This window comes from Podarcis bocagei, assembly GCF_964188305.1.
Source record: "Podarcis bocagei genome assembly, chromosome: 1".
In the NCBI taxonomy this organism is placed as follows: domain Eukaryota; kingdom Metazoa; phylum Chordata; class Lepidosauria; order Squamata; family Lacertidae; genus Podarcis; species Podarcis bocagei.
In genome coordinates this window covers 59,712,181-59,735,193 of record NC_138125.1, presented here as the reverse complement: position 1 = coordinate 59,735,193, position 23,013 = coordinate 59,712,181, and the positions used below count along the sequence as shown (strand labels likewise).

The 23,013-nt window shown below is 39.2% G+C and overlaps 1 protein-coding gene and 1 long non-coding RNA gene across 6 annotated transcripts in view; one reads left to right on the top strand and one right to left on the bottom strand.

The window, feature by feature from the left end:
* Window positions 1–15,510, top strand: part of CAPRIN1 (cell cycle associated protein 1) — a 31,360-nt gene extending 15,850 nt beyond the window's left edge. For 2 of the 5 annotated variants that reach the window (XM_081164695.1, XM_081164694.1), the window contains exons 6-19: window positions 55–137; window positions 2,709–2,843; window positions 3,810–3,862; window positions 3,947–4,033; window positions 6,488–6,643; window positions 7,185–7,293; window positions 7,744–7,805; window positions 8,502–8,612; window positions 8,888–9,037; window positions 9,242–9,395; window positions 9,888–10,082; window positions 10,931–11,031; window positions 13,022–13,085; window positions 14,505–15,510. In XM_081164695.1, the coding sequence (XP_081020821.1) occupies window positions 55–137; window positions 2,709–2,843; window positions 3,810–3,862; window positions 3,947–4,033; window positions 6,488–6,643; window positions 7,185–7,293; window positions 7,744–7,805; window positions 8,502–8,612; window positions 8,888–9,037; window positions 9,242–9,395; window positions 9,888–10,082; window positions 10,931–11,031; window positions 13,022–13,085; window positions 14,505–14,569 (1,525 nt within the window). In that variant the 3' untranslated portion in view covers window positions 14,570–15,510. The remainder of the gene's footprint in view (window positions 1–54; window positions 138–2,708; window positions 2,844–3,809; window positions 3,863–3,946; window positions 4,034–6,487; window positions 6,644–7,184; window positions 7,294–7,743; window positions 7,806–8,501; window positions 8,613–8,887; window positions 9,038–9,241; window positions 9,396–9,887; window positions 10,083–10,930; window positions 11,032–13,021; window positions 13,086–14,504) is intronic. The other 3 variants (XM_081164698.1, XM_081164697.1, XM_081164696.1) reach the window with 3 other exon arrangements.
* A 1,587-nt stretch (window positions 15,511–17,097) lies between these two features.
* LOC308571862 lies at window positions 17,098–22,824 on the bottom strand. Its single transcript, XR_014001601.1, has 2 exons — window positions 22,531–22,824; window positions 17,098–18,799 (listed from the first exon to the last, which is right to left on the bottom strand). It is a non-coding gene; the product is annotated as an uncharacterized lncRNA (long non-coding RNA).
* Window positions 22,825–23,013: the final 189 nt, after the last annotated feature.

Genomic DNA, 23,013 nt, shown 5'->3' with positions numbered 1-23,013 from the left:
TGCAACATAGGTGGTTTGAGGTATCTTATGCTTCCATTAATATTTTTGTTGAAGGTTGAGTGAACAGTATGAACAGGCATCGATTCATCTGTGGGACTTACTGGAAGGGAAGGAAAAACCTGTATGTGGAACAACCTGTAAGTATGTTTATCTTTCTTAACATTAGAGCTAAAGTAGCACTTCAAATACCAAGCTTTTAGAGTATTCACAGTGATTCTGTTACATGCTATTTCCAGTGTCAGTGGTTATATAGTAGCTGAATAGCTGACAATATGTTAATTTACAGCAGATTGTATTCTATTATCATGTAACCTTACTCAGCACTTAATGAAAACCATTGCTGGTTTCCGTTTGTTCATCAGTATTTTGTGACCGCTTAGCAACACTTGCTTTCCAGAAATTGGGTTAGCAAAAAAGCCTTTCAAAGTTTCATTTGACGTAGTAAAACAGATAATTTCACAGGCCTATCAAGTCGTAACTGATAGCTGGAGTAAAATTTTGCAGCAAATACACTAAAGAAACTAGATTCAGGTGGTTTGATGGAATCTCCCATGTACAGCGTACAGATGCCTAAGTACAATGTGGTCATACATAAAAGGTATGGAATTGCTGTATACAGTCATAGTTGGTATATTATATAAATCCAGAGCCTTCTGAAGAATTGTTCACAGTTAAAGGAGTGGAGAACATTATTTCAAAAATAATTAACTGTTACAGTGGCTGAAAGAAGCTATGGTAGAAGATATATGTAGAAGTGATTACATACTTCAAGAACCAAATCAAGAGTAGTGTATTTAAATCACTATATTTAGTCATATTTGCTGAGGAATTTTGTCATTAAAAGTTTATCTAAGCTATTTTTGTTTAAAGGGTACAACTTGTGTGTTGAAACTGTTTGTCATTTTAATAATCTAGGTTTAAATAGTTTTCATGTTTCAGTTACTGGTTTAGTGGTTGAGATCATAGTTTATCTCCCATAATATTCATTTGCAGTGCATATGTAAAATTGAGTCCAGAATGTTTGTGTTTAGATTAAGCCACCTATAGGATGACCTGCTAATTTTGCTATGCTAGGTCTCATGAGTGATCTGCATAGCTCTCAGACAGGACATAAATACACAGTACATTTGGTTGCTGAACACCACTACTTAGTGTTAATTGGAGGTACTGTCTCTGTGTATGGAAGCTGCTCTCCTGAATGCTATGGCTTCCTGTCATTGATGGAGCTCTCTCCTTTTGTTGTCTCAGTGGGGGAAGTGCTTTGTGTCACAATGTATTTCTTTTTGTGTCTTAAATCTGCTGTCTGTCACTTTAACTGGGAAAATTCAACTTGGTATTAAGTGAACAGTTGTTGGTTTGAACACAACTTTCTAAACACTTCTGCATTGCTGTCTCTGTCTACATTTTACTCATAAGATGTCTTAAGAGTTTTGTAGGGATGCATCACTCATACATGCTTCTACTGAATCCTTGGGGAAGGCTGGACCTTAGAAATATGAACTCAACAGCTTTTTCTGTTCCTTGGAAATGCACATCATGTCTAGGGGATTGTTCGATCCCTAGACTGCTTACTATGCCATGGCATTTTTTGGCAGAATTGTCAAGATTGTTCAGATGCAACTGATAAATTTTTTTCCTGTGACTTCCTATCACACCTGCAAAAGCACACTCAAGATACGATTATATCAATGCTAGGCATGTTGGTGATCACTTCCATATCAAAGTCCTTTCTATTGAGAGATTCCTATAGGTTTATGTCCATTGTCCATATCCTTTCTTTGCAAAAAATACTGTTTCTTCTCTGCTGATCCTGTTTTGCTTTATCTGTCAAAATAGTATACAAATACCTATCAGTTACCTGTCATCTTGCATGGTGCTACAAGTTCATACCCTTCTCAAAATGTTGTTCATTACCGACATTTACTGGGATCCTCTATCTACCTGAGACCTTAGTTTAGTCCTGGCTACTCAGTTCCTCTATTTAAGCTTGAGCCTGGCCTATCAGTTTTTTTCTTATACTTCATACACCTGTGGCTTCAGTGACAGACAAATTGCACCATATAACACTACAGAAAAATGGTCTCATTCTTGCTTGTGTAGAGGTTCTGTTTCCTTTTCTCTCTTTAGATGATTTATTTTTGTCCTTGCCCATTTTAATATGTGGCATGGCCACTTAGGATAATACCTGACCAAGTCATATTTGGAGTAGACCCATTGAAAGCAATGTACTTACGTTACTTGGAGCCACTGATTTCAGTGGGTATGATTAACATTGGATATTACCTTTAGACAAGTAATTCTCGTTTTTATTCTATCATGTGCCTTTCTTCCATTCTCATGTTAGTGAAAGTTAACAAGTCAGGAGTTCTTATTCCTGCATGTAGGCTTTGGATAGTTTTTAACTTCCAGAAACACCGAAGAGCCAAAATTCTAATTTGTTGAATTGTGTGTGCATCATCCATTGATACACAGATTTATTCTTGAAGAATTTGGATTTACATACAATGACTTTCATCTTAAGTAAGTCCTTATTTAAAAATAAACTGCAGAAATCTGCAAAATAGATCATTGTGCTGTGGGTAGTGCAAGGTATTAATCTGCAATGCCCTTTGTTAGTGTTATAATAATAAAATAATTTGATAAAATTAAAATGCTCAGGTATTTAGTGGGTGAAACAAGTTTTAAAAATATCTGTGTTTTTATAACAGATAAAGCCCTAAGAGAAGTTATTGAACGTATTCTTCAAACAAGTTACTTTGACACTCACAACCAGCAGAACGGATTATGTGACGAAGAGGAGACGGTGCCTGCACCTACAGTTGAAGATGCTGTTGCAGAAACTGGTAACTAAAAATATATATTAGGAGCCTAATCCTAGGTTTGTTAATGTGTTTTATTTCCAAGTTAATGTGAATAGAATTGCAACTTCAGTAGATTTATAGGCTTACTGAAACCTTTAGTATTTTATTGGAGCCGGCTATGGAAAACAAAACTAGAATCTCGTGTAACTGGTTATATCTATCCTACAAACTTAAACTGATTTTAAAAAACTTTCTGTGGCTTTCCCCAAACAAGCTGTAGTTCTCTAAACTAGATAAAGATTCTAGTGTGGGTATGTTTCCTTTACAGGGTGCTTATTATGACCAACCTTCATCTTGTATGCATACTAAATTCTTAAATACTTAAAATTTAACTACAGTGGTACCTTAGTTCTCAAACTTCTGGAGGTCTGTTCCAAAACCAAAGAGTTCCAGAACCAAGGCACACTTTCCCATAGCAAGTAATGCAAAATGGATTAATCCGTTCCAGACTTCCAAAAACAACCCCTAAAACAGCAGTTTAACATGAATTTTACTATCTTACGAGACCATTGATCCATCAAATGAAAGCAATAAAGAACATACTGTACTATAAAATAAATAAAACAGTATTGTAGATGACAAAAATTAAAATTATTTTTTTTCTTACCTGCACTGATGATAGTCATTGTTTGGATGGGGGGGCTTTTATCCATTTCTGCAGTCACACAATCAATCAATCAATCAATCAATCAGTAGCTGAACTGGGATCCACACAGTCACAAAAACAAATTAACTGGAAAAGTCTCAAAATAAAAAAACCCCAAAATAAATAGCAAAAACAAAAGCACCAAATATAAGCTCAGAACACTTCAAAAAGTGGTTTCTTGAATGAATGTATCTCTACTAAAATTGTTAATAGTAAATTAAAACTATAAGGTAACGGTAAACTAAAAGTTATGTATTATGTTTCAGTATAGCATTACCTAAAATCATGTATTTTCCTCTTAGAGCCAGAACCAACGGAAGAATACACTGAACCCAGTGAAGTTGAATCAACAGAGGTACTAAACAGTGGAAAGATTGTAGGCACCTTTTAAAAATGAATGCTACTGTCTTACTGTTGTACTCTCTCACTTTTATTTTAGTATGTAAACAGACAGTTCATGGCAGAGACTCAGTTCAGCAGTAGTGAGAAGGAACAGGTAGATGAGTGGACAGTTGAAACTGTTGAGGTAAGGTGTTCTGAATGTTTAGGTAACATTGCAATCTGTTTTCATTCCCTCGTAGCTTGAATGCAGCTGTAAATCTAAAGAGAATTGTGGTCTTTTAGCATGATTGAGCTGGTAGTCCCCTTGTCAGTGCTAGCTATTGCCCACAGTTAATTTCGAAAATTCAGTATGTAAACTAAATCACATTTCATAAGCTAGGACACAACTAAAAGTAGACTGACAAGTTAGAAGAAAATGGCTCAGTTACAAAGGTGTTTATACAAGTTCCCTCCTCTTATTTCTGCCAGTATCCCACTTCCTCTGTAGCTCTCAGTGCTACTTCTGACACTGTTCTATAGAATCTGAGACTTAGAAGTAGTTTTTTAGATTGAGCAGGGGGTTGAAGTGAGCAGGAAGGGGATCCAAGCCTATATCTGTTATTAAACGCTCTAGTGCTGCTTTAGAATTTCCTCCTACAGTCACTAAACCTCCCCATATGTAAAATAGTGTAATTGAGTTTTATATTTATATTCCAGGAGTCTTTGTATTGCTGGTATTGGAAGACTAATTACAGCATGATGTCTGTCCTAAGATAGTTTCCATTAACAAATTGGAATGAACCCATCCATTAGGGAGAACAGATGTTTTCAGAATGGTAGAACTCTATAAAACATTGGTTCACTCTAACTCTAGAATATAAACTAATTGTAATTTTTACAGCTTTGTCCACAGTTGTCTTCAGCCTTTGAAGAGATGGTGCATCTGTCAGTTGACTATCTGAAGTAGACTTTGTAACATTTTGTTCATCTACCTTAAAGCCAGGATGCAGCATTTTATGTGGAATTTCAATATACCATTAAAAGCCACAAGCATTTAACATTTGTAGTTGCAAGGCTATCTGTGATAAATGTTGATAGTTATCAAATGAAATAGTTTTTTTTAAAAGAATTGTTACCTAAGATTGTAACAGTAACTGTGTGTGTGTGTGTGTGTGTGTGTGTGTGTTTCTGTGTTTCTCCTGGTCCTGAGATAAAAATGTTACACTTGAAATTCTGGATAATAAGAATATTAAAGCTATTTTAATTCTTCATGGTCTCTGCAGTTTCACATATGGATTCTGCCTGCTCAGTGAAACACTCAGAACTTTCTAGCACTAGAAGAACACCTTTTGGCAGGAAACCTAGCCCCAAATGTCTGCATTAGTAGACAAAGAAGAGCTAAATTTAAATAGAATAAAAAGTGCAATGAACTATTATGTACAAGTTACATTACTACAGCAATATTATCAGTGCATATTCAGCCATGGTGTGACTTTAAATGTTGGTTCTGGGATAACCAGGTTTTGAAGTCTACTCTATTTTGTTCAGTCTTATAAAATTTGAAGGTATTGGATAATCCTGATGTTTCCTTGACTATTTAAAACTGCATTGCTTGCCTTAATGCCTCTAACATGTGGCGCCACAAGTGTTTAATCAGAGCAGGGTTGAGTGTCCTTTGGCTCTCCAGCTGGCTGGGTTTGCTGGGACAACATCTGGAGAATCAGAAATTCCCTATCACTGCTTTAGATGCTATAGGGCTAATTGTAGATATACTTTGAGCAACTTATACACACGAACACCTGTTTCCTGTGAAAACAACTTTATTTATTAGTAACACCGCTCAAGTTTCACCTTCCATTTTCTCCCCAGGCATTTGTACTATAAAGTTCCTTAAAATAAAGTATCTCTAGTCCAGTATTTCCTGAGTCTGCAAAAGGCAAAAAGAACTTTGAAATCTCTCTTGAAGAATGGAAATAATTCAATGCACAACTGAACTTGAAGCCTTGCCTTACATCTATTCAGTGCCTCAAATGTCAAAATGCAATTGCATTCTAAAAGCAGCATGCATGCACGCAGTTGCAAAACGCATGGGCACATTTTACATATTTTCAAGGAACACAAATTAACTCTGTTGATACATTTTCCTTTTTGCTTTGATCTTGCAACATATATTCTTGCAGAGGAAAGAATTGCATTTATAGACTTTGTACAACATCAGAACCAGTTTCCCTCATATTCCTGCTGAATAACTGATGCGTGGGAATGTTTGATAAAGATTCTTGAACACAAGCAGAACCCATTAGATTATTTGTCAGTCTGGATTAAAATTAACATTATTCATTATATTACCAATCAACATCGAAAGCATGTGAGCAAAATACATGCTGACAATAAAGGGGTTTCAGTGGTAGATTGTCAGATGTTAGTGCCCTCGACTTTCACTACAGCCAACTTTCACTTCTCTATCTTTAGTGAAGCTGAACAAGCAGCAATACTAAGTTATGATACTCATTTTTAAAAGAGAATGCTTTCCTTTGCAGGAAATGCATTCTTTTACATATCATATTTTGCACATCCAGTTTAGCGGTTGTGATAATAATAGTGGGCCAGTAGCGGAAACTGACAGACTGACTCTCAGTGTTGGCCATTTCTGATGTAGGTGGTAAATTCGCTCCAGCAACAGCCACAGGCTACATCTCCTCCAGTTCCAGATGCCCATACGCTTACTGCTGTGGCTCAAGCAGATCCTCTTGTTAGGAGACAACGAGTACAGGACCTTATGGCACAAATGCAAGGCCCCTACAACTTCATGCAGGTATGTTGTTTTCCTTATTCATAGTTGGATTTGGTCAAAAGGGATTCTCGGGAATTACAGTCCAGTTGAAATTGGGCACATTTCACTTGCATTCATTTAATTCAGAGAGGTCAGCCCTGGCTGGCTTGCTGGTTACCGTATATACTCGAGTATAAGCCGACCTGAATATAAGCCGAGGCACCTAATTTTAGCACAAAAAACTGGGAAAACCTATTGACTCGAGTATAAGCCGGTTCACCACACCACAAACGGTGGTGGAAGAACAAGCAACCCGAAAGGCACAGCACAGCGCAGCACCTCTCCCAACCGCAGCTCCTGTGCCTGCCCTTGTGAGAGGTGGTGGGACCAGCGATGAGAAAGGGCTCCTTTCGGGTCGCTCGTCCCTCTGCCGCCGCCCGCCTTGCTCAAGTATAAGCCAAGGCGGGCTTTTTCAGCATAAATAATGTGCTGAAAAAGTTGGCTTATACTCGAGTATATATGGTACTTTTGAAGGGATTCTGTTTCTTTTGTACCTTGCTTGAATCTTGTCTTAATTATCTAGGACTCCATGTTGGAATTTGAGAATCAGGCACTCGACCCTGCTATTGTTTCAGCTCAGCCTATGAATGCAGCACAAAACTTGGATATACCCCAGATGGTTTGCCCTCCAGGTTGGTAAAATCGAATTCATATCTAGTTGGAGTAAGATTTTGGTATAGTTGGAAGTACTAAGTTACTAAGAATTCAGAAATCTAAATCTAGAAATGTGCATTATTTAAACATTGTCAAGGGAGTTGATTGGTAGAAACGTTTGTCATCTTATAGGTTTTCAAGTGAGGCTAGTAGGATGTGAACTACTTTTTATATTCTGATGAAGTCTGTTTGATGCCAGGCTTGTAAATACTGAACAAAAGAGCAAGTAGTTGATTAATAAAAAATCAGATACAATCTGAGGCTGTGCTTGCAGCTGTTAGGTTTAATGTGGAAAACTAATATGTTCAGTTTCAATGCAGTATTCTACAGCAGAAATATATAAGCTTATATAAAACAAATAGACAGTAGTTCAGATAATATCTAACACACACACTATTTTATTATGGTTAATATTATTGTATTTCCAGTTCATACTGAATCGAGGCTTGCGCAGTCCACCCAGGTTCCTGTCCAACCTGAAGCCACACAGGTAAGAATTGTACCTGGACAACTATTGGCTGAATTTCCTCTCTGTTCCCCCAAAACCCTGGAGCGCTGCTGCCAGTCGGCATAGGCAAGCGAGAGGCACCAATCTTTTGGTGCTCTGTAAGGCAGATTCCTGTTACTACATATTTGGGCCTTGGATTTTGTCCTCAGGAGTCCCCATATGAATGTTTTGCCTATCTGTGTTTTCTTCCCAATCCGCAGGGAATTGAAAGAAACATCCATATCTCATGAATAATGTTTGTATTGTAAGCTCAGTTCACCTAGCTCAAAACAAGCTTTTAATTTGTATGTTGTCAGGAAGGTCTGAGGCCTATTCCTGCCCCCATCATGTGAAAGTCCTTATCATAGGCCCAAGTATTTTGAAATTAGTATTAGCCTGCACTCAGGTGTATGAACATCTATGTTTGCATGCAGTTCTGCAAATACTAAAATGTGGCAAAAATTTAGCAAAATGTTGTTTTTTCATTTGCCTGTGATGGAAACTTGCAAAATAAAACTTTTGGCAAAACTTGTAATTGTATATTGGGAGTAATGAATACTAAAGGTAATCTAAAGGTAATTGAACTGAGCAAAAGAATGTTGTTAGCGCAGGTGTCAGTAAAACCATATGAGATTAATAGCAAGAAATTTACCCAGAGGCCCTGGCAGGAGTATCTGCTTAATTTTAAAACTTTGACAGGTCCCCTTGGTTTCTTCCACAAGTGAGGGATATACAGCATCCCAGCCCATGTATCAGCCTTCTCATTCAACAGAACAACGGCCTCAGAAAGAATCAATTGACCAGATTCAGGCAAGTTCATTTTGCTTGGCAAGGGGAGGAGGGACATTACTGATTCAGTGTAACCTGCTCCAGAACCTCATGTATATGGGTGTAGTGTAGAGGGACAATGCTTAGGTCCATATCTCAAAGACATAGAGCATGATAATAAGTGTTAGATAAGTAGGGATCTTAGCTTATCCTTGTCTTGGGAACGCTTGGCCATCAGTTACCTATGCTTTTATAATATGATATGACACGAAGTTGATTCATGGCTTGCTAACATCAGATTGAAATTTATTTGGCAGGCTTCAATAACCTTAAGTGCAGATCAGACACCAACATCATCGCCTCTTCCAGCTGCATCCCAGCCTCAGGTATTTCAGGCTGCCTCTAGCAAACCTTTGCATAGCAGCGGAATCAATGTTAATGCAGCTCCATTCCAGTCCATGCAGACAGTAAGTACTAAACAATCATATTTATTATAGATTGCAAAACATTTGTAAGTCAGCATCTTGATTACATAATGGTTAATTGTACCGTGGACAGTAGTAATAGTTTCCAAGACATTTAACTTTCTAAAAGTTGCAAAGTGTATTTGGTAATTTATCAATTTATTCAGAATATTGAATCTCTTTGGTTCTCATTTACTTCTCCTATAGGTATTTAACATGAATGCACCTGTTCCTCCTGTCAATGAGCCAGAAACTTTAAAGCAACAAAATCAGTACCAGACCAGTTACAGCCAGCCTTTCTCCAATCAGCCTCACCAAGTAGAGCAATCGGAACTTCAGCAAGAACAGCAGCTTCAGACAGGTAAACTTGTGAAAGATAGAACTTAAATGCTTCATTCTGAAAAGATAAGTTTTCAAGATAATGTAGACCAAACAAAGCATATCTTGATTGATGCTGTTGAAGTAGCATTTCAAGCATGTATGGTGAGGTGGAAGGAAGTTTTATAGTATTTATAGGGACTTAGGAGAAAAGTGCAGTTTGGTACATTTATGAACTACATGAAATAAAAATTCACCTCCCAAATGTTAAGCACTATCAAATTAAATCTGTGTGGTTATGCCAAAGGACATCCAGAGAACATTCTCAATGATCAGGGTATTTAGACTGCAATGTTCAATTTAATTCTGCAAACAATCTTTCTTTAGGTAGGTAAACATTTACTGTCGTACTTGGTGGCTCTTAAGCAAAGTTCATTGGTGAGTTAGCTTGATATTATTTGAGTCTTTAGGAAACTGGAATTATAAGTAAATTCAAGCTTGTTGCACTTCTTTCTTCTCTCTCTCTCCATTTTAGTGGTTGGCACCTACCATGGTTCCCCGGACCAGTCCCATCAAGTGGCAGGTAACCACCAGCAGCCTCCACAACAGAATACTGGGTTCCCACGTAACAGTCAGCCTTATTATAACAGCCGAGGAGTGTCTCGTGGTGGATCACGCGGCACTCGAGGCTTAATGAATGGATACAGGGGACCAGCCAATGGGTTTAGAGGTAAAAACTTAAAAACCTTTTGAGACTAATTCTGAATGTTTTCCAGAAATGCAAACTGTCCAGAAGCTTAAGCATTGTAGTAGCATGCTTCGATGATTTTTTAAAAAATTATTAATTTAATATGATTGGTCAGCTTGCTGCCGCTTTTGCTCTGCTATAATATTAGTGCATATGGTACCAAGTAAAAATTACATGACAGCAAACTATGAGTATGAACTAACAATGGAGTTGTTTGACTGGAAACAACATGATGTAGTATGAAACTGACTTTCCATTTTTGTAACCTGCTAAATGGCTGCATCTTTTTCAGGGCTTGTTACTTCCTTGGCTTACAAAAGCAAGTCTTTCATTTATTCAGCCTATGGCATTTTGTGGGATTCTTTATTTTGGTGCCTGCATTTATTAAATCACTTTAAATAATGACATTGCTAAATATATATTACACACAATGTGAAGTCTTGAACAAAACTGAAGACAATGAATAGTGCCCAGGAGCCCAGGTGCAGTTTAAACGTGTATCCACTTACTTTGTATCAGGAAGGGTTAGGTGTTACATATTTTCCTGCTGCACATTATTACATTGTAAAAGCCTGTCACTGTGCTTTTTAACCTTGGGTCCCAAGATGATATTGGACTACAACTACAATATCTATACTGAAAGCTTACCAGCTTGAAATTTTTCCTTCCGGTGTGTTTTTTCTCTCAATCTCTTAGATGACCTTTGGATTGCTTTCTTTAATACAGAATATTTTTTCCTTAAATTGAATATTGTTTTATTCTGAATATATACATATATCCTTTATAAGGTATGCAATACTTTTCAATTAGTTTTCCCCTCTGATTTTTAGGAGGTTATGATGGCTACCGCCCTTCATTTTCCAACACTCCAAATAGTGGTTACACACAGGCACAATTCAGTGCTCCTCGCGACTATTCCACCTACCAGCGGGTAAGTTGATGGAACAGTGGAAAGAGTTCCTTAGTTCATAATGCTTGAGAAAATGCATATTTTAATAAAAGTTTCATTGCATAAGAAATTTATATTTGGATTGATTTTTAATCTAAAGATAAAATCTACTTTTAGAAATCCTTGGTTAACAGTTTTCCCATTGGGTACAAATAGGCCACTGCCTATATACCGTATTTTTTGCACCATAACACTCACTTTTTTCCTCCTAAAAAGTAAGGGAAAATGTCTGTGCGTGTTATGGAGGGAATGCCTACGGGTGGCATGCCTACGGATTTTCCTCCTCTAAAAACTACATGCGTGTTATGGTCGGGTGCGTTATAGAGCGAAAAATACGGTACTTTCTGCCTCCTAGTCTGCTTTGTTAGACTGCATCCATTTGTCATCATTCTCCATTTAGTACTGACGTTACTAGGTGAGGGGCTTATCAATTGAGAAGCAAAATGAGCTCACCAAAGAATAAGGGAGAAGTTTCTACATAACTCAAGTATGTAGAAGTATAGAATTATACTGCCAATTATAAGGCAGTTTGTTAACTTGAGTCACCCCAAAATATCTGACAGCAATCTGTGAACTTGAACTGCTAATGGCCAAGAGAGAGGAGGGTCTAGAGCAGATGTGAGGGGGGGGGGGCTTTGGTCTTCTAAATGTTTTTGGATTACAATTCTCATCATGCCTAGCCCAATGGCCATGTTTGCTGAGGTTGATGGAAGTTGTAGTTCAGCAGCATCCGGAGAGCCAAAGGTTCCCCATCTGTTGCCTAAAAAACCAGAGGTCCAGCAGCCTTTGAGAATTTTACCAGTTATACCTCTTGTTGAGTTGAGATACAGAAAGTGTGTCATTTGAAGGGAGGGAGAGGGCAGACAGAGATAGGAAGTAGGCTTACTCAAGCCCCTGGCGGCATATAGTAAGTGCCCTGGAGCTACAGAGGGTTCAAGTTGGGAGGGAATGAGTGCTGTGTGGTTAAGAAGCCCAACTCTTCTCCCTAAGCGAAGTGGTGGCTTTCTCAGGAGGAAGGAAATGAAAAAAGATGCCTGTGTTTCTCTTCTCCTGCCTCAAATAATAGTTATAAAATACTGTGGGTTGGGGTGGGCAGCTGCCTAGTCCTATATGGAACGACATAGGATCACCAGGGGTTGGGTGGAAGTTGAGGAAAAAAGGTATTCTTTCACCAAATTCTTGTCTTCTCTCCCCCGCCACCCCTCCTGAACAACATTGCAAGTCTCTTGTTCTAGATTGACTAGAACTCTGTTCTTAGGGACATTGCAATATTGTGTTCAAATTCCAGCTTGTCGTTTTCTGGGTTTTGATTCCCCGGGGCCAGAATTCCATCTGCCCCATGTGTGAACAGAAAGCATTTCTATGTGTGCACAAGAAAGGAAGGGTGCTAATGGCTTTCTCTCTTAGCTGCATCCCCTTGTCCCCCAATCTTCTGAAATGGTTTTTAAGGGTGTGACTGAAATAGCACATATGCCCATTTGAATCCTGGACAGGGACTTCCAAAAACTAACCGTATTTTTCACTCTATAAGACCGTATTTTTCACTCTATAAGGCGCAACCCCTCCTAAAAAGTAAGGGGAAATGTGTGTGCGTCTTATGGAGTGAATGCAGGCTGCGCAGCTTTCGCTGAACTCAGGAGAGCAAGAGGGATCGGTGCGCACCAACCCCTATTGTTCTTCTGGCTTCGCTTCGCTGGAGAGGCGCTGTGCATCTTTCCCTCTCTGCGCAGTGCCCCTTCAGTGAAGCGGGAGGAGAAATGGAAGGGGCTCTGTTTCTCCTGCCACTTCGCTGAGTGGGAGAGAATATTTTTTTTCCTGTTCTCCTCCTCTAAAACTAGGTGCGTTTTATGGTTGGGTGCATCTTGAAGAGTGAAAAATACGGTATATCCTGAAATAAAATACTGAAATGACAACTTTTAAAACCATTTTAATGAAACTTGTTGCACTTCTCTTTGGTCATCTTTTTTTCTAGGATGGATATCAACAGAATTTCAAGCGTGGCTCTGGACAAAGTGGTCCTCGGGGAGCCCCTCGAGGTAATATTCAAGTGGTGAATCTCTGATTGAATCTGTAGAGAGGCTCTTAGGAGTTGCAGACTTTCAGCTGTTTCAGTTCACATGTGTTTAACTGTTGTAGACATTTGTTGAAAGTTGTTCATGAATTTGATTTTTGAACTGTATATTGTTAAACTTCCTTTCTCGGCTTTTATTTAAGGCTACTAGGTTGCTTTTTATTCCTTGCCCAAGCCACTGTTGAAAATGCAAGCTTACCCAATTGTGAGGTGTGTAATTCTGCTGTGAAAAATGTTTGGCAAGCTCCAATAGTGTCTGCTTTTGTATTTTGCTATTGCTACTTGGATTTCAATAAAGATCTTGCATTATTTGTAGCCTGTTCAGAAATTCTGTTTTCAGCTACATAAGATGCTATATTCTTGTATCCAGATGGAATCTGTTGAAAAAGACCTACTCAATTTTGCATGTAAATAGCATACATATTTACAACTTTATTCTGTTTGCTGCTTTATACGTAAGTGTACAAAATAGTTTGCAATTGGAAAATAAGCAAAGCAGTGGCTGCAGTTCAGTCAAGTGTGGGTGTACTCCCTGTGCAAGAATTCATTCCAGAGGGCTCAGTAGAGCCTATTACCCCACCCCACCCCAAATTTCCCTTGCCAATATGAGCACAGGATGTGCAGAAGGAAGCTGGATGGTGCTATAGGAAGCACGTAAACAGGTATTTAGTTCCCTGCAGTGCCCCCTTATGTCACCAATGTATGCACACTTGGTGGGAGGAAGGGCTCTTTAGTCTTGTGGGTGGGGGACTCTACATGTTGGCACTATGCCTGCTCTTGAGTGGATAGAAGCCAATCATTTTTAGTGCACCAGCTGAAAATGGATGTAGGACTTAAGATGAGGCAAAAAAGATAGCTAAATCTCATCTAGTGCAAACTTTATTATAAATCCTTCCAGAAAATCCATTGAACGAAAGTAAATTACAGGAATTTCTTACGATTGCTTTGATGTACCGAAAAACGAAATAGAACCACTGGAAGCAGTTCTAACCAGATACTGCCCTTTTAGTGTCTTGGATCAGCACACTGACAATTGTCTATACTGTATTTTGTTTTAGAACTGTATACAATACTGTTATTCAGTTACTACATTTCAATAGTACTTTGTAGTTGTGTTCACTGAAATATAGTTTATGGCTTATTGGTAGTAGATTGGTAGGCATTTGGAACAAAGGTTAGATTTAAGACTGATGTAAGTAAGTTGTTTGTGTACATTCAAAGCCTGTCTTCACCTGGTGAGCGAATAGGTATAATTCCTCTTCTTATTGTCTCTAGGCATTTATTAGACAAACATAGTAGGGGACCAGACTTTAGAGAGGCAGCCATTCTGACTATTAAAGGATCTCACTTGATCCAAAAATAAAATGCTATTTTTATTTTCTAGGTCGTGGAGGGCCCCCAAGACCCAACAGAGGGATGCCTCAAATGAATGCTCAGCAAGTGAATTAAACTAATTCACAGGATTACATTTAAACGCCAAAAACACACTGGCCAGTGTACCATACATGTTCCAGAAGAGTTATCTCTTGGTTCTCCTTTATAGGAAGTTCATAGTAAAGGGATTATTTTCATTGCCCATAAAGACAAGACTACAGTTGTCAGCTTTATACCTGGATATGGAAAGAAACAACGTTTACTCTGCATGTTCTATCCTAAGCATCATCTTGAGCCTTGCACATGAGATCCAGAATTTTTACCCTTGCTCTGATTAAAAGCAAAAAATGGCAGTTTTAGGGTTATGAAAATCTCCATAGTTAACTGAACAGGCAGAAATAACCCCACTGACTCCGTTGACATTATATAGTGCTGCAGCAAATTCGGATAAAAATATCTAAATCCCTAAATGTTTTACTCAGAAAATTGGTGTATTTAAACTTTGACATGAAAGGAAGATGGAAGAAGCGAATTGTGGTTTGACAGAGCAACTGCATTTCAGCTTTTTCTGTTAGACTGAAGCACTGAACATCTGTGATGCATAATAAATGATGCCTATACCCCAACTAATAAGCTGATGGACAGCTTAGGGCACACCCTTAGTTACAGCATTTTTTTTTATTAGGCCTGACTTGCTGTGGCAAAGGGATGCATTAATTGTTTTGTGTAGCTGTTGATATAATTGTGTAAACCCAGAATTAGGCTTTGATTGGCACTTTAAATTTTTCTGTAAGAAATAGAAGATGTAATCTGAATGGCCACATTTGTTTGCAATGTGAAGTGTTAAAGAATTCTCTCCTGAACACATTTCTGGGATAGCAATGACATTTGTAAGGATTGGTATTTTTATCTTTCCTTATTTTTCCCCCTTGTCTGCCACTGATACTTGATCTTGCTGTATTATTGCCCAAATAACTGATGTCGGTACTGATGGGAATTAATGGATATTCATAACACTTTTGGTTACATTATTTCTATTTTGCAGCCTGAAGGTTTTAAGAAATCTCAAATCCCTGCTGCTGCCCTTTTAAATTGCTCTCTTTTGAAAAGCACCAGTATGTGTTTGGATCGGTTTCCCCTTTAAGGGAAATTACAGCCAGCAGTTACAGATTTAAGCAAGATAAATAAAACATGTTTATAAAAAAATGTATTCTTTAACGTATCTTAAGTGACTACTGCAAATGTAATAGGGAAACAGAAACTTCAGAAGCACATTCCCAGATCTCCTATCTTCTGAGGAGATGCAGTCATCTCCCTCTCCCCCTCATTCTCTCTCTTTCTCTTTCTCTGCTCCCCCCCCCCCAACCAATTGAAGACTGTTGAAGCTGATCATTCAAGCCATCTCATGAGCTGTACATAATAGTTTGAGCAGGTAGTGAGAATTGTAGTCATGGCACCTGTTGAATGTAGCAGTCCAGCCCATGGAACCCACTGAACAAGAGTTTCTGAATTATTTGGGAATATATTTGCAGAAGGCTGATTCTGTGTGCACAGTGCCCTTTTTGTATTGGTGCTGATCCCCTTTTAAGACTGTTTTTGTTTCATGGATATAGTTAATTGAACTGAAAAAGAGAATAGATTTTTAAAATCTGATTGGCAAGTAGTGGTTTCTTCTTAAATTACTTAGCATCTGTGCCCACCTCCATTTATTTAGAAAGGAGAAAGACTTCAGCTATCACCATGAGAATTACCTGCTTTCATCTTTGAGGTTGTCCTAGGTTGTAATTACTAAGTACTTACAAGTAGCATTTTTGCACTTCTAAAAAGTGACCCCCATCCATTTTATACAGCTAAGCAAGTCTTCTAACAGGTTGGTACAGTATCTGAAGCCAAAGGTTCAGATTTAGGAACTAAATAGGCAGAAATTTGTGGTGTGATTATACACACAACCACACACCCAATTTTTGTCTAGAAAAGCTGTGCAAGTATGAATTATGCAAATAGCATGCTTTGGGGTTATTTTACACAATTTTTTGCAGGCTTTGGCTGTAAGGAGCCATGCAGCACAATCAAGCCATACATTCTGAATACTTTGGAAATACTGCTAACCTCCCTCTTTGGCTTCTGAGATTTTACCCAACTATTTTTGTACTTTCAGGGCCAATATTGTAGCTATAAAGGCCAGAATCCCTGGGCACTATAATCAAACTAAAGTACACGTCTTAAAGTTGAGCTCTACTCTTCTAAATATTATTGATTCCTTATGTTCTCTATAGTGACTCAGCATGACCAGAAGGCATTGGGTTGTATCCATTTTGTTTGCCGAAGGGACATCACCATAATGGACGCTTCCGCTGAAGGGAGGGAAACAGATTTTTCATTTCCCCTTTCCTTAATTGTTACCTTCCATTCTGTTCCAAAGGGTCATCTAAGCCTCTGGAGCAGATTTGCAGGGTGCATAGGAGGCTGCTGGGCATGAAGAGGAATAACCAAAACCATCACCTCCCCATTGTCAATTGAAGTGTACAATTAATAGAGTTCCACTTCTGGATGCAACCCCTGAGTTGGAGACCAACGTGGTGATGTTTTGACTTCACTGGTGGTAGTCTTTATGATCACTGGATCTTAAATGATTATATTGAATTAGGAAATTGTCATCCACCTTCATAGCTTGCAAAAAAGGGAAGTACTATTTAATGGAGGCCTATTTGTGATAGAAAAGCTACAGTTCAAACAACTTAGGAGCAGTATTATATGTATTTATTTGCCTTATTCACATCATCACTTTGTATGTTAGAATCCTGTCTTCTTCCGTGACCAGCCATCAAAAAGACATGAGATAGTGCTTCTCCCGAGAGAGAGAGATGCCAACCATAGTGTTTTCCTCCAATTATTTTTCAGGATCCAAAAATTCAGTTATGATCTTCAGACTCTTAACTAATATATTGATACAATAATACACTTGTTAATTCCTTTTTAATCTGGCAAAGCTACTGCCCTTCACAACAGTCTCTAGTAATGAGATCTACAGGTGTTTTGTGAATTGTTTTAAGAAAGGTGTGTCTGTTTGTGGTGCCCATTCTAGAGTTACTGCTTTATCATCAAAATAGAATTTCCGTGTTCAGTCTTCATGATCGGTTCCCTGTTCATCTACATCCTCCTAGACCTTTCTCACAAGTCAAGATGAAAAGCAGTTTGAGTCCCTCCTATTACTATTTCTGCATCTGAATGGTGTTAAAAGTGGGGCAAACAGCTTAACAGAAATCAAATACATATTGAAGGCAATGTAGGAGTTATATTTGCATATGAGACTAAGGAAAAGTGCTCATGTGTAAAATCTGTAGACATTAAGTGAATGGAACTGTTTTGTCTGCCTTGGTGTTTTTGCGCCTTGTTTTTTAACTGCAGTACCTTTAAGCTGATGACTTTATTAAAAAACAATGACATTTAGAATCAAACACTCTGGATGTAAATTTTTTAAAAATTCCACTGCAGCCTACATTCCTAAACTTCAGTGTATGTTAAAATACCACTGGTGTTAAAAAAAAAAACTTTCAAAGCTTTGCCCTGCATCTTTCTCTGGTATTCTACTTTTTGTTAAATACCACCAGTACATTCAAATGTGTGTTGGGTCATTCCTGTTTCTGCTGCCACTTAACAGAAATTACATTTTAAAACCTTGCCTGCCTTTTCTGTGATTTCGGTGTTGCCATTGTAATGTTCTTCATCTCTCTTCACCCACACAAAGTTTACTGTTGCAATCAGCTTAGCATTCTTTTAATTAATGTACAATCTTCATTTTTAAAAATTACACACTTCATTTGGATAGGAAGAGGTGCTTACAGTAGTACATTAAAAGTATAGTAAGTTGCCCCTCTTGTGACTGTTGCCTAATGTGACTATTAAATTGCATGTTGTGTTAGAATTGTTCAAAGCCAAGCTTGTAATAATATATCTATGCAAATATTGTGAATTTTAAAAATTAGAAATTTGAGGGTAGTGATTAATTTGGACGTTCCTGGAAGAAATTGAAATTAGTGCCTATGCAGCTGTATTCTGCACTTTTGACTGCAGATCAGATTGGTGAACCATTGCCTTTTACTGCTCCAGCCCAATGAGGCATTTATTTTGTAGTTCTTGTATGGGAAAAGCGTGAGAACTGGGATTTTCATTAAAACAATGTAATTTAAATTATTATAAGCTTTATTATTTTCACACTGACATCACCAGCAATCATGATTTTACATGAAATCTCGCCACCAGTTTCTTCCAAATGAACTTCTGCCAGTACAGATAATTTGCATCCTAGATCACAGAAAGGAAGGAAGCCTGGTTTTAAACACAACTGGGTGTGTGTGCAAAGAAGAAGCGTGTGTCTGTATAATTTCACACCTTTTTGTGATTGCATTTTTGTAATAACTTTTTTAAAACTTTTAAATGTATTTTAAATTGCAACCCGTCCTATCATTTTAGGGTGAAAGTCAGGTAATATTTAAACAACACTGCTGGCGTAGTTGTGAAATTTCAGCATATAGTAAAGGGATCTGACATGGGACTACACTTCTAATGTAAATGTTGTTGTTTAGTCATTTAGTCGTGTCCGACTCTTAGTGACCCCCATGGACCAGAGCACGCTATGTGTACCTAATTGCCTGTAAATATAGACAGGCAATTAGGTACACATAGTATTTTCAGGAAACCTGAGACTCCCATCATTCTTGAGCATTGAGCGTGCTGGCTGGGACCGATGGGGGTTGGAGCTGAGAAACATTGGAAAGGCCATAGGTTCTCCACCCCTGTCTTCAGAGTAATTACTATAGACACAAGCCTACTTTTTCAGAAGAGTCAAGACTAGCTTATTAGGTAGTACAAAGTTTTCAAAAGATAATGCTAGTTAAAAATATGTTCCAGAACTGATTTTAATAAAATTGAGAAGACTTTCACAACACTATAGTTAATGTAAAAGTGGATATGTGAACAAAACCCATGTTTCAGGGTGTTAATGCCCGAATAGAGAAGCTGCATAATATTTCATCTGCAGTGAAATGAACTAAGGGTCAGTTCATTCGATACCATGAGGAAGATGCTTTCCCACCTCTGTTTATTCTGCAGCATCTTTGCTGTTATGCTGTTTTGCCTTGATTCAGGAAGTACCCAATACTACAGTCTTTGGCTATTGGAAATTCATGCTAAACATGTTTACTCACTAGCTTTTTGGTCAACCAAGCCCCCCTTTTAAGCACCATTCTACAAGCAAAATTCTATAATGGCAGCAGCACAAGCCGAATAGTGTGTCAACCTAGCAACACCCATCTGTTCTAAACTGCATACATAGGGCTGATATCTGCAGATCCAACTCTGAAACTAATGCCAAATTAGCCATGTATTTGTCTCCAGTTTGTTACTCTTTTTAAAATCAAACATTAGGAATAAAAATCTCCATGAAGGTTGTATTTCCCGTTGAACTGCCCTGTGCAACTGCCTAATGTTCAACACTTCCATTCATCTTAAGCCTGCCTCCTTCCTGTGATGTTGAATCTTCTTAATACTGTGGTTCAAACAATGTTCATGGATACACTTCTGAAGTTCACAATGATCATCCACAGTGGTAAAGGCTACATAGAAGAAACAACTACACTGGGATACTTGCTTCATTTGCAGCAACTATTTCAAGCCTGAATAGAGAAGGAAAACCCAGAGAATGGCCACGTTCATGCCATACATTTAAAACACTGATAGCACTGTAAAACTTGTTAAGTGTGCCGAGACTTCTTGGAGACCTCTAATCCCCTCCCAAAACTATAATTCCCAGTGGTTTAACAATCCCTATTCCCAGGAAACTGGCAAGGGAACACCGGTGGTCTCACAACCCTCAGCACCCTTGAGAGTGATATCCTAGTGATATATATATATATATATATATATATATATATATATATATATATATGGTGTGAATGTGACCCATATTACAAATGGCTGAAAAATGACACATAGTCCTGATAACCATTATGCTATAAATTTGTCTTTTGAGAAGTTATATTTGTTTACTGTGTAGTCGTGTTTTATATATCTTGAGTGTGAATGGAGAAAAATAGGACTCCTGCTTTCCAGCCCTGCACTTCCCTCCCCACAAATAGACATCTGGGACTAAATCCAACTTCCTTGATCTAATTGGTGGACTACAATGAAAATATGTAGGGTGTGCTACGTGACACTAAAATGATTTGTTCTATTAGAGAAGGTGATTTAAATAAGTTATTTACCTACACTTCCTACTCACTAGGCACTTGTCCCATGTAGAGCTCACTTCAGAGTAAAGCACAGGCTTATGTTGTAAAGCACCCGCAAACTAGGGAGCAGTGCTATTTTTCTTGAAAAATAGGTATCGGAACTCTCCATGAACTCCCCTTGTTTTCTTGTCATTTTAGAGGTGCCCATCTGAGAGGTGCTGGACCTGAGTTCTGGCTGAAAAAAGCCCTGCTGGGGAGCAATTTGAAAACACAATCGTGTACATGTGAGGCTTGCATCTTGACAATACCATCAGTAAGGACCAAGGCTCTGTGCGTGTTTATTGGCAATGCACTTTAAGGCTCCCAATTGTTCACTGGCTACCACAGCCACATCTCCACCTGCCCACGATGTAGATCTCAGGTGTGGGACAGTTGGTGTAATCTTGGGTAAAATGCCTTGTAGTTGGTGTAATCTTGGGTAAAATGCCTTGTAGCAGAGCCAGCCTGCCTATGAGATGTGATGAAATACCTACTTCCGGTAGCGGAAGCACAAGAGGCAGCGTTCTGTCCACTTCCACCACTGCCAGAATGCCCCCCCCCCCAGTGGCAGTGAAAGAGTGTGTGTGTTGAGGGGGGGGTGCGACAGCGTGGTGGTGGAGACAGGAGGTGGTAATTCCTGATTCACCTCGGGTGACAAAATGGACTGGGCTGCCCCTGCCTTGTAGGCTAAACTGGAAATTGTGCCATACCTGAATCACACCACCACCTGGCCAGTGTACACAATACTGAGCTAGATGAATCCATTGATTATAGACTGTATAATGCAGCTGTTTTCCTGAATCTCAAGTTAATTTGCTTAGCCTTAAGACTACGATGCTATACATATTTATCTGGCAGGGAGTTATCTCTGAATTCAACAAGACTTATGAGTAGACAGGCCTAGGACTGTACTGTTCATCCTTATCCCAAACCTGATTATTGGAAGTTGATTAGCTAAGTCTTACTACTGGAGATTTTGAGTTTTCTGTTCTGGGGGGAAAGTGGTTTCTGTAAGCTGTTTAAAAAGGTAGCTCTGTTACAAATGGTAAACAGGAATGGTGTTTGTAAACACGCACACAAACACTTCAGTCAAGCCAATGATTCAAAAACTTAAAATTCAGCAGAAATAATTGCATGGCCTGTATATATTTATTTTTGTGTAGGCTGAGGAAGAGGTAGGAGAGACTGGCATCAAATTTCGGCCATGATTCTGAGCCTTCTTGGTAGATAAGGCTACCAGGGACTACTGCCCGTATCGGCTATGTGCGCTACGTCTAAATGCCAGTTGGGAATTACAACGTGGGAAGAGTGTTGCTGTAACACTCAGGTCCCGATTACGGGCTTCCGAATGGTTGGCTGCTGTAGGAACAGGATACTGGACTCAGATGGACTTTGGGGAGCTCATCCTGCAGGGCTATATTCTCAGCAACAGTATTTGCGTTGTGGCGACAGTAACGAGAGAGTGCATCACAGGGCGAGATCTTTCTTTGAGAGGATGAAATACACGGGAGCCCTTCGAGGAACTGAAGCGGGCAACGCACATGGCTGAGAAGCAAAGCTGGAAACGTAACGTGGAGGCGCTCCCGGAAAAAATAAATGCGGGGTTGCAGAATCAGAAGAATATTTGCATCAGCCACTAGCCGTAGCAATAAAATAAAATGTACTGAAGATAGAGATACAATGCATTTTGGGGGTTTACATCCATAATCAAATAGTAGATCTTACTCTAACTGCCCCCTCGGAAAACCTTGCAGTTTTTGCTGTCACCTGAAATTAGCGGGGTTACAGTCTTATTGGCAGGTTTCAGCTCAGCGCTATGCGCGCGTGGTTATGCGGTAGAGAGGGAGCAAGTGCCTAGGACTGGGCTCGAAGGCACCGGGACTCTCAAGATCCGTATGTAATGGAAAGGCCCGCGGCTACCAATTCCAGCCAGCTTCGCAAGCGGGCGGACGCTAAACGCACGAGGACGGCGGCGCCTCCTGCTCCTCCTCTTCCTGCTCGTGGCGAATACGATATCAAAAAGCGCCCAGGCGAAAAAGGCCCCCGGCTGGAATTCCACCCCCCCCCCCGCTCCGTACCTAGAATCCTTTATAGGCCTCGGCTCGGCGTAAAGCCCTTGCCGGCCGTGTTGCGCCTGGCGGCCTCAGCGCCGCCTCTTTCCGGAAGGGCATCCTTGCAGGCTGTGCCTGAGTCAGCAGCCCGGGTCCTTCCTCTCTGCTGCGCAGCCCATGTGGGCCCCCTCCCCCTTGC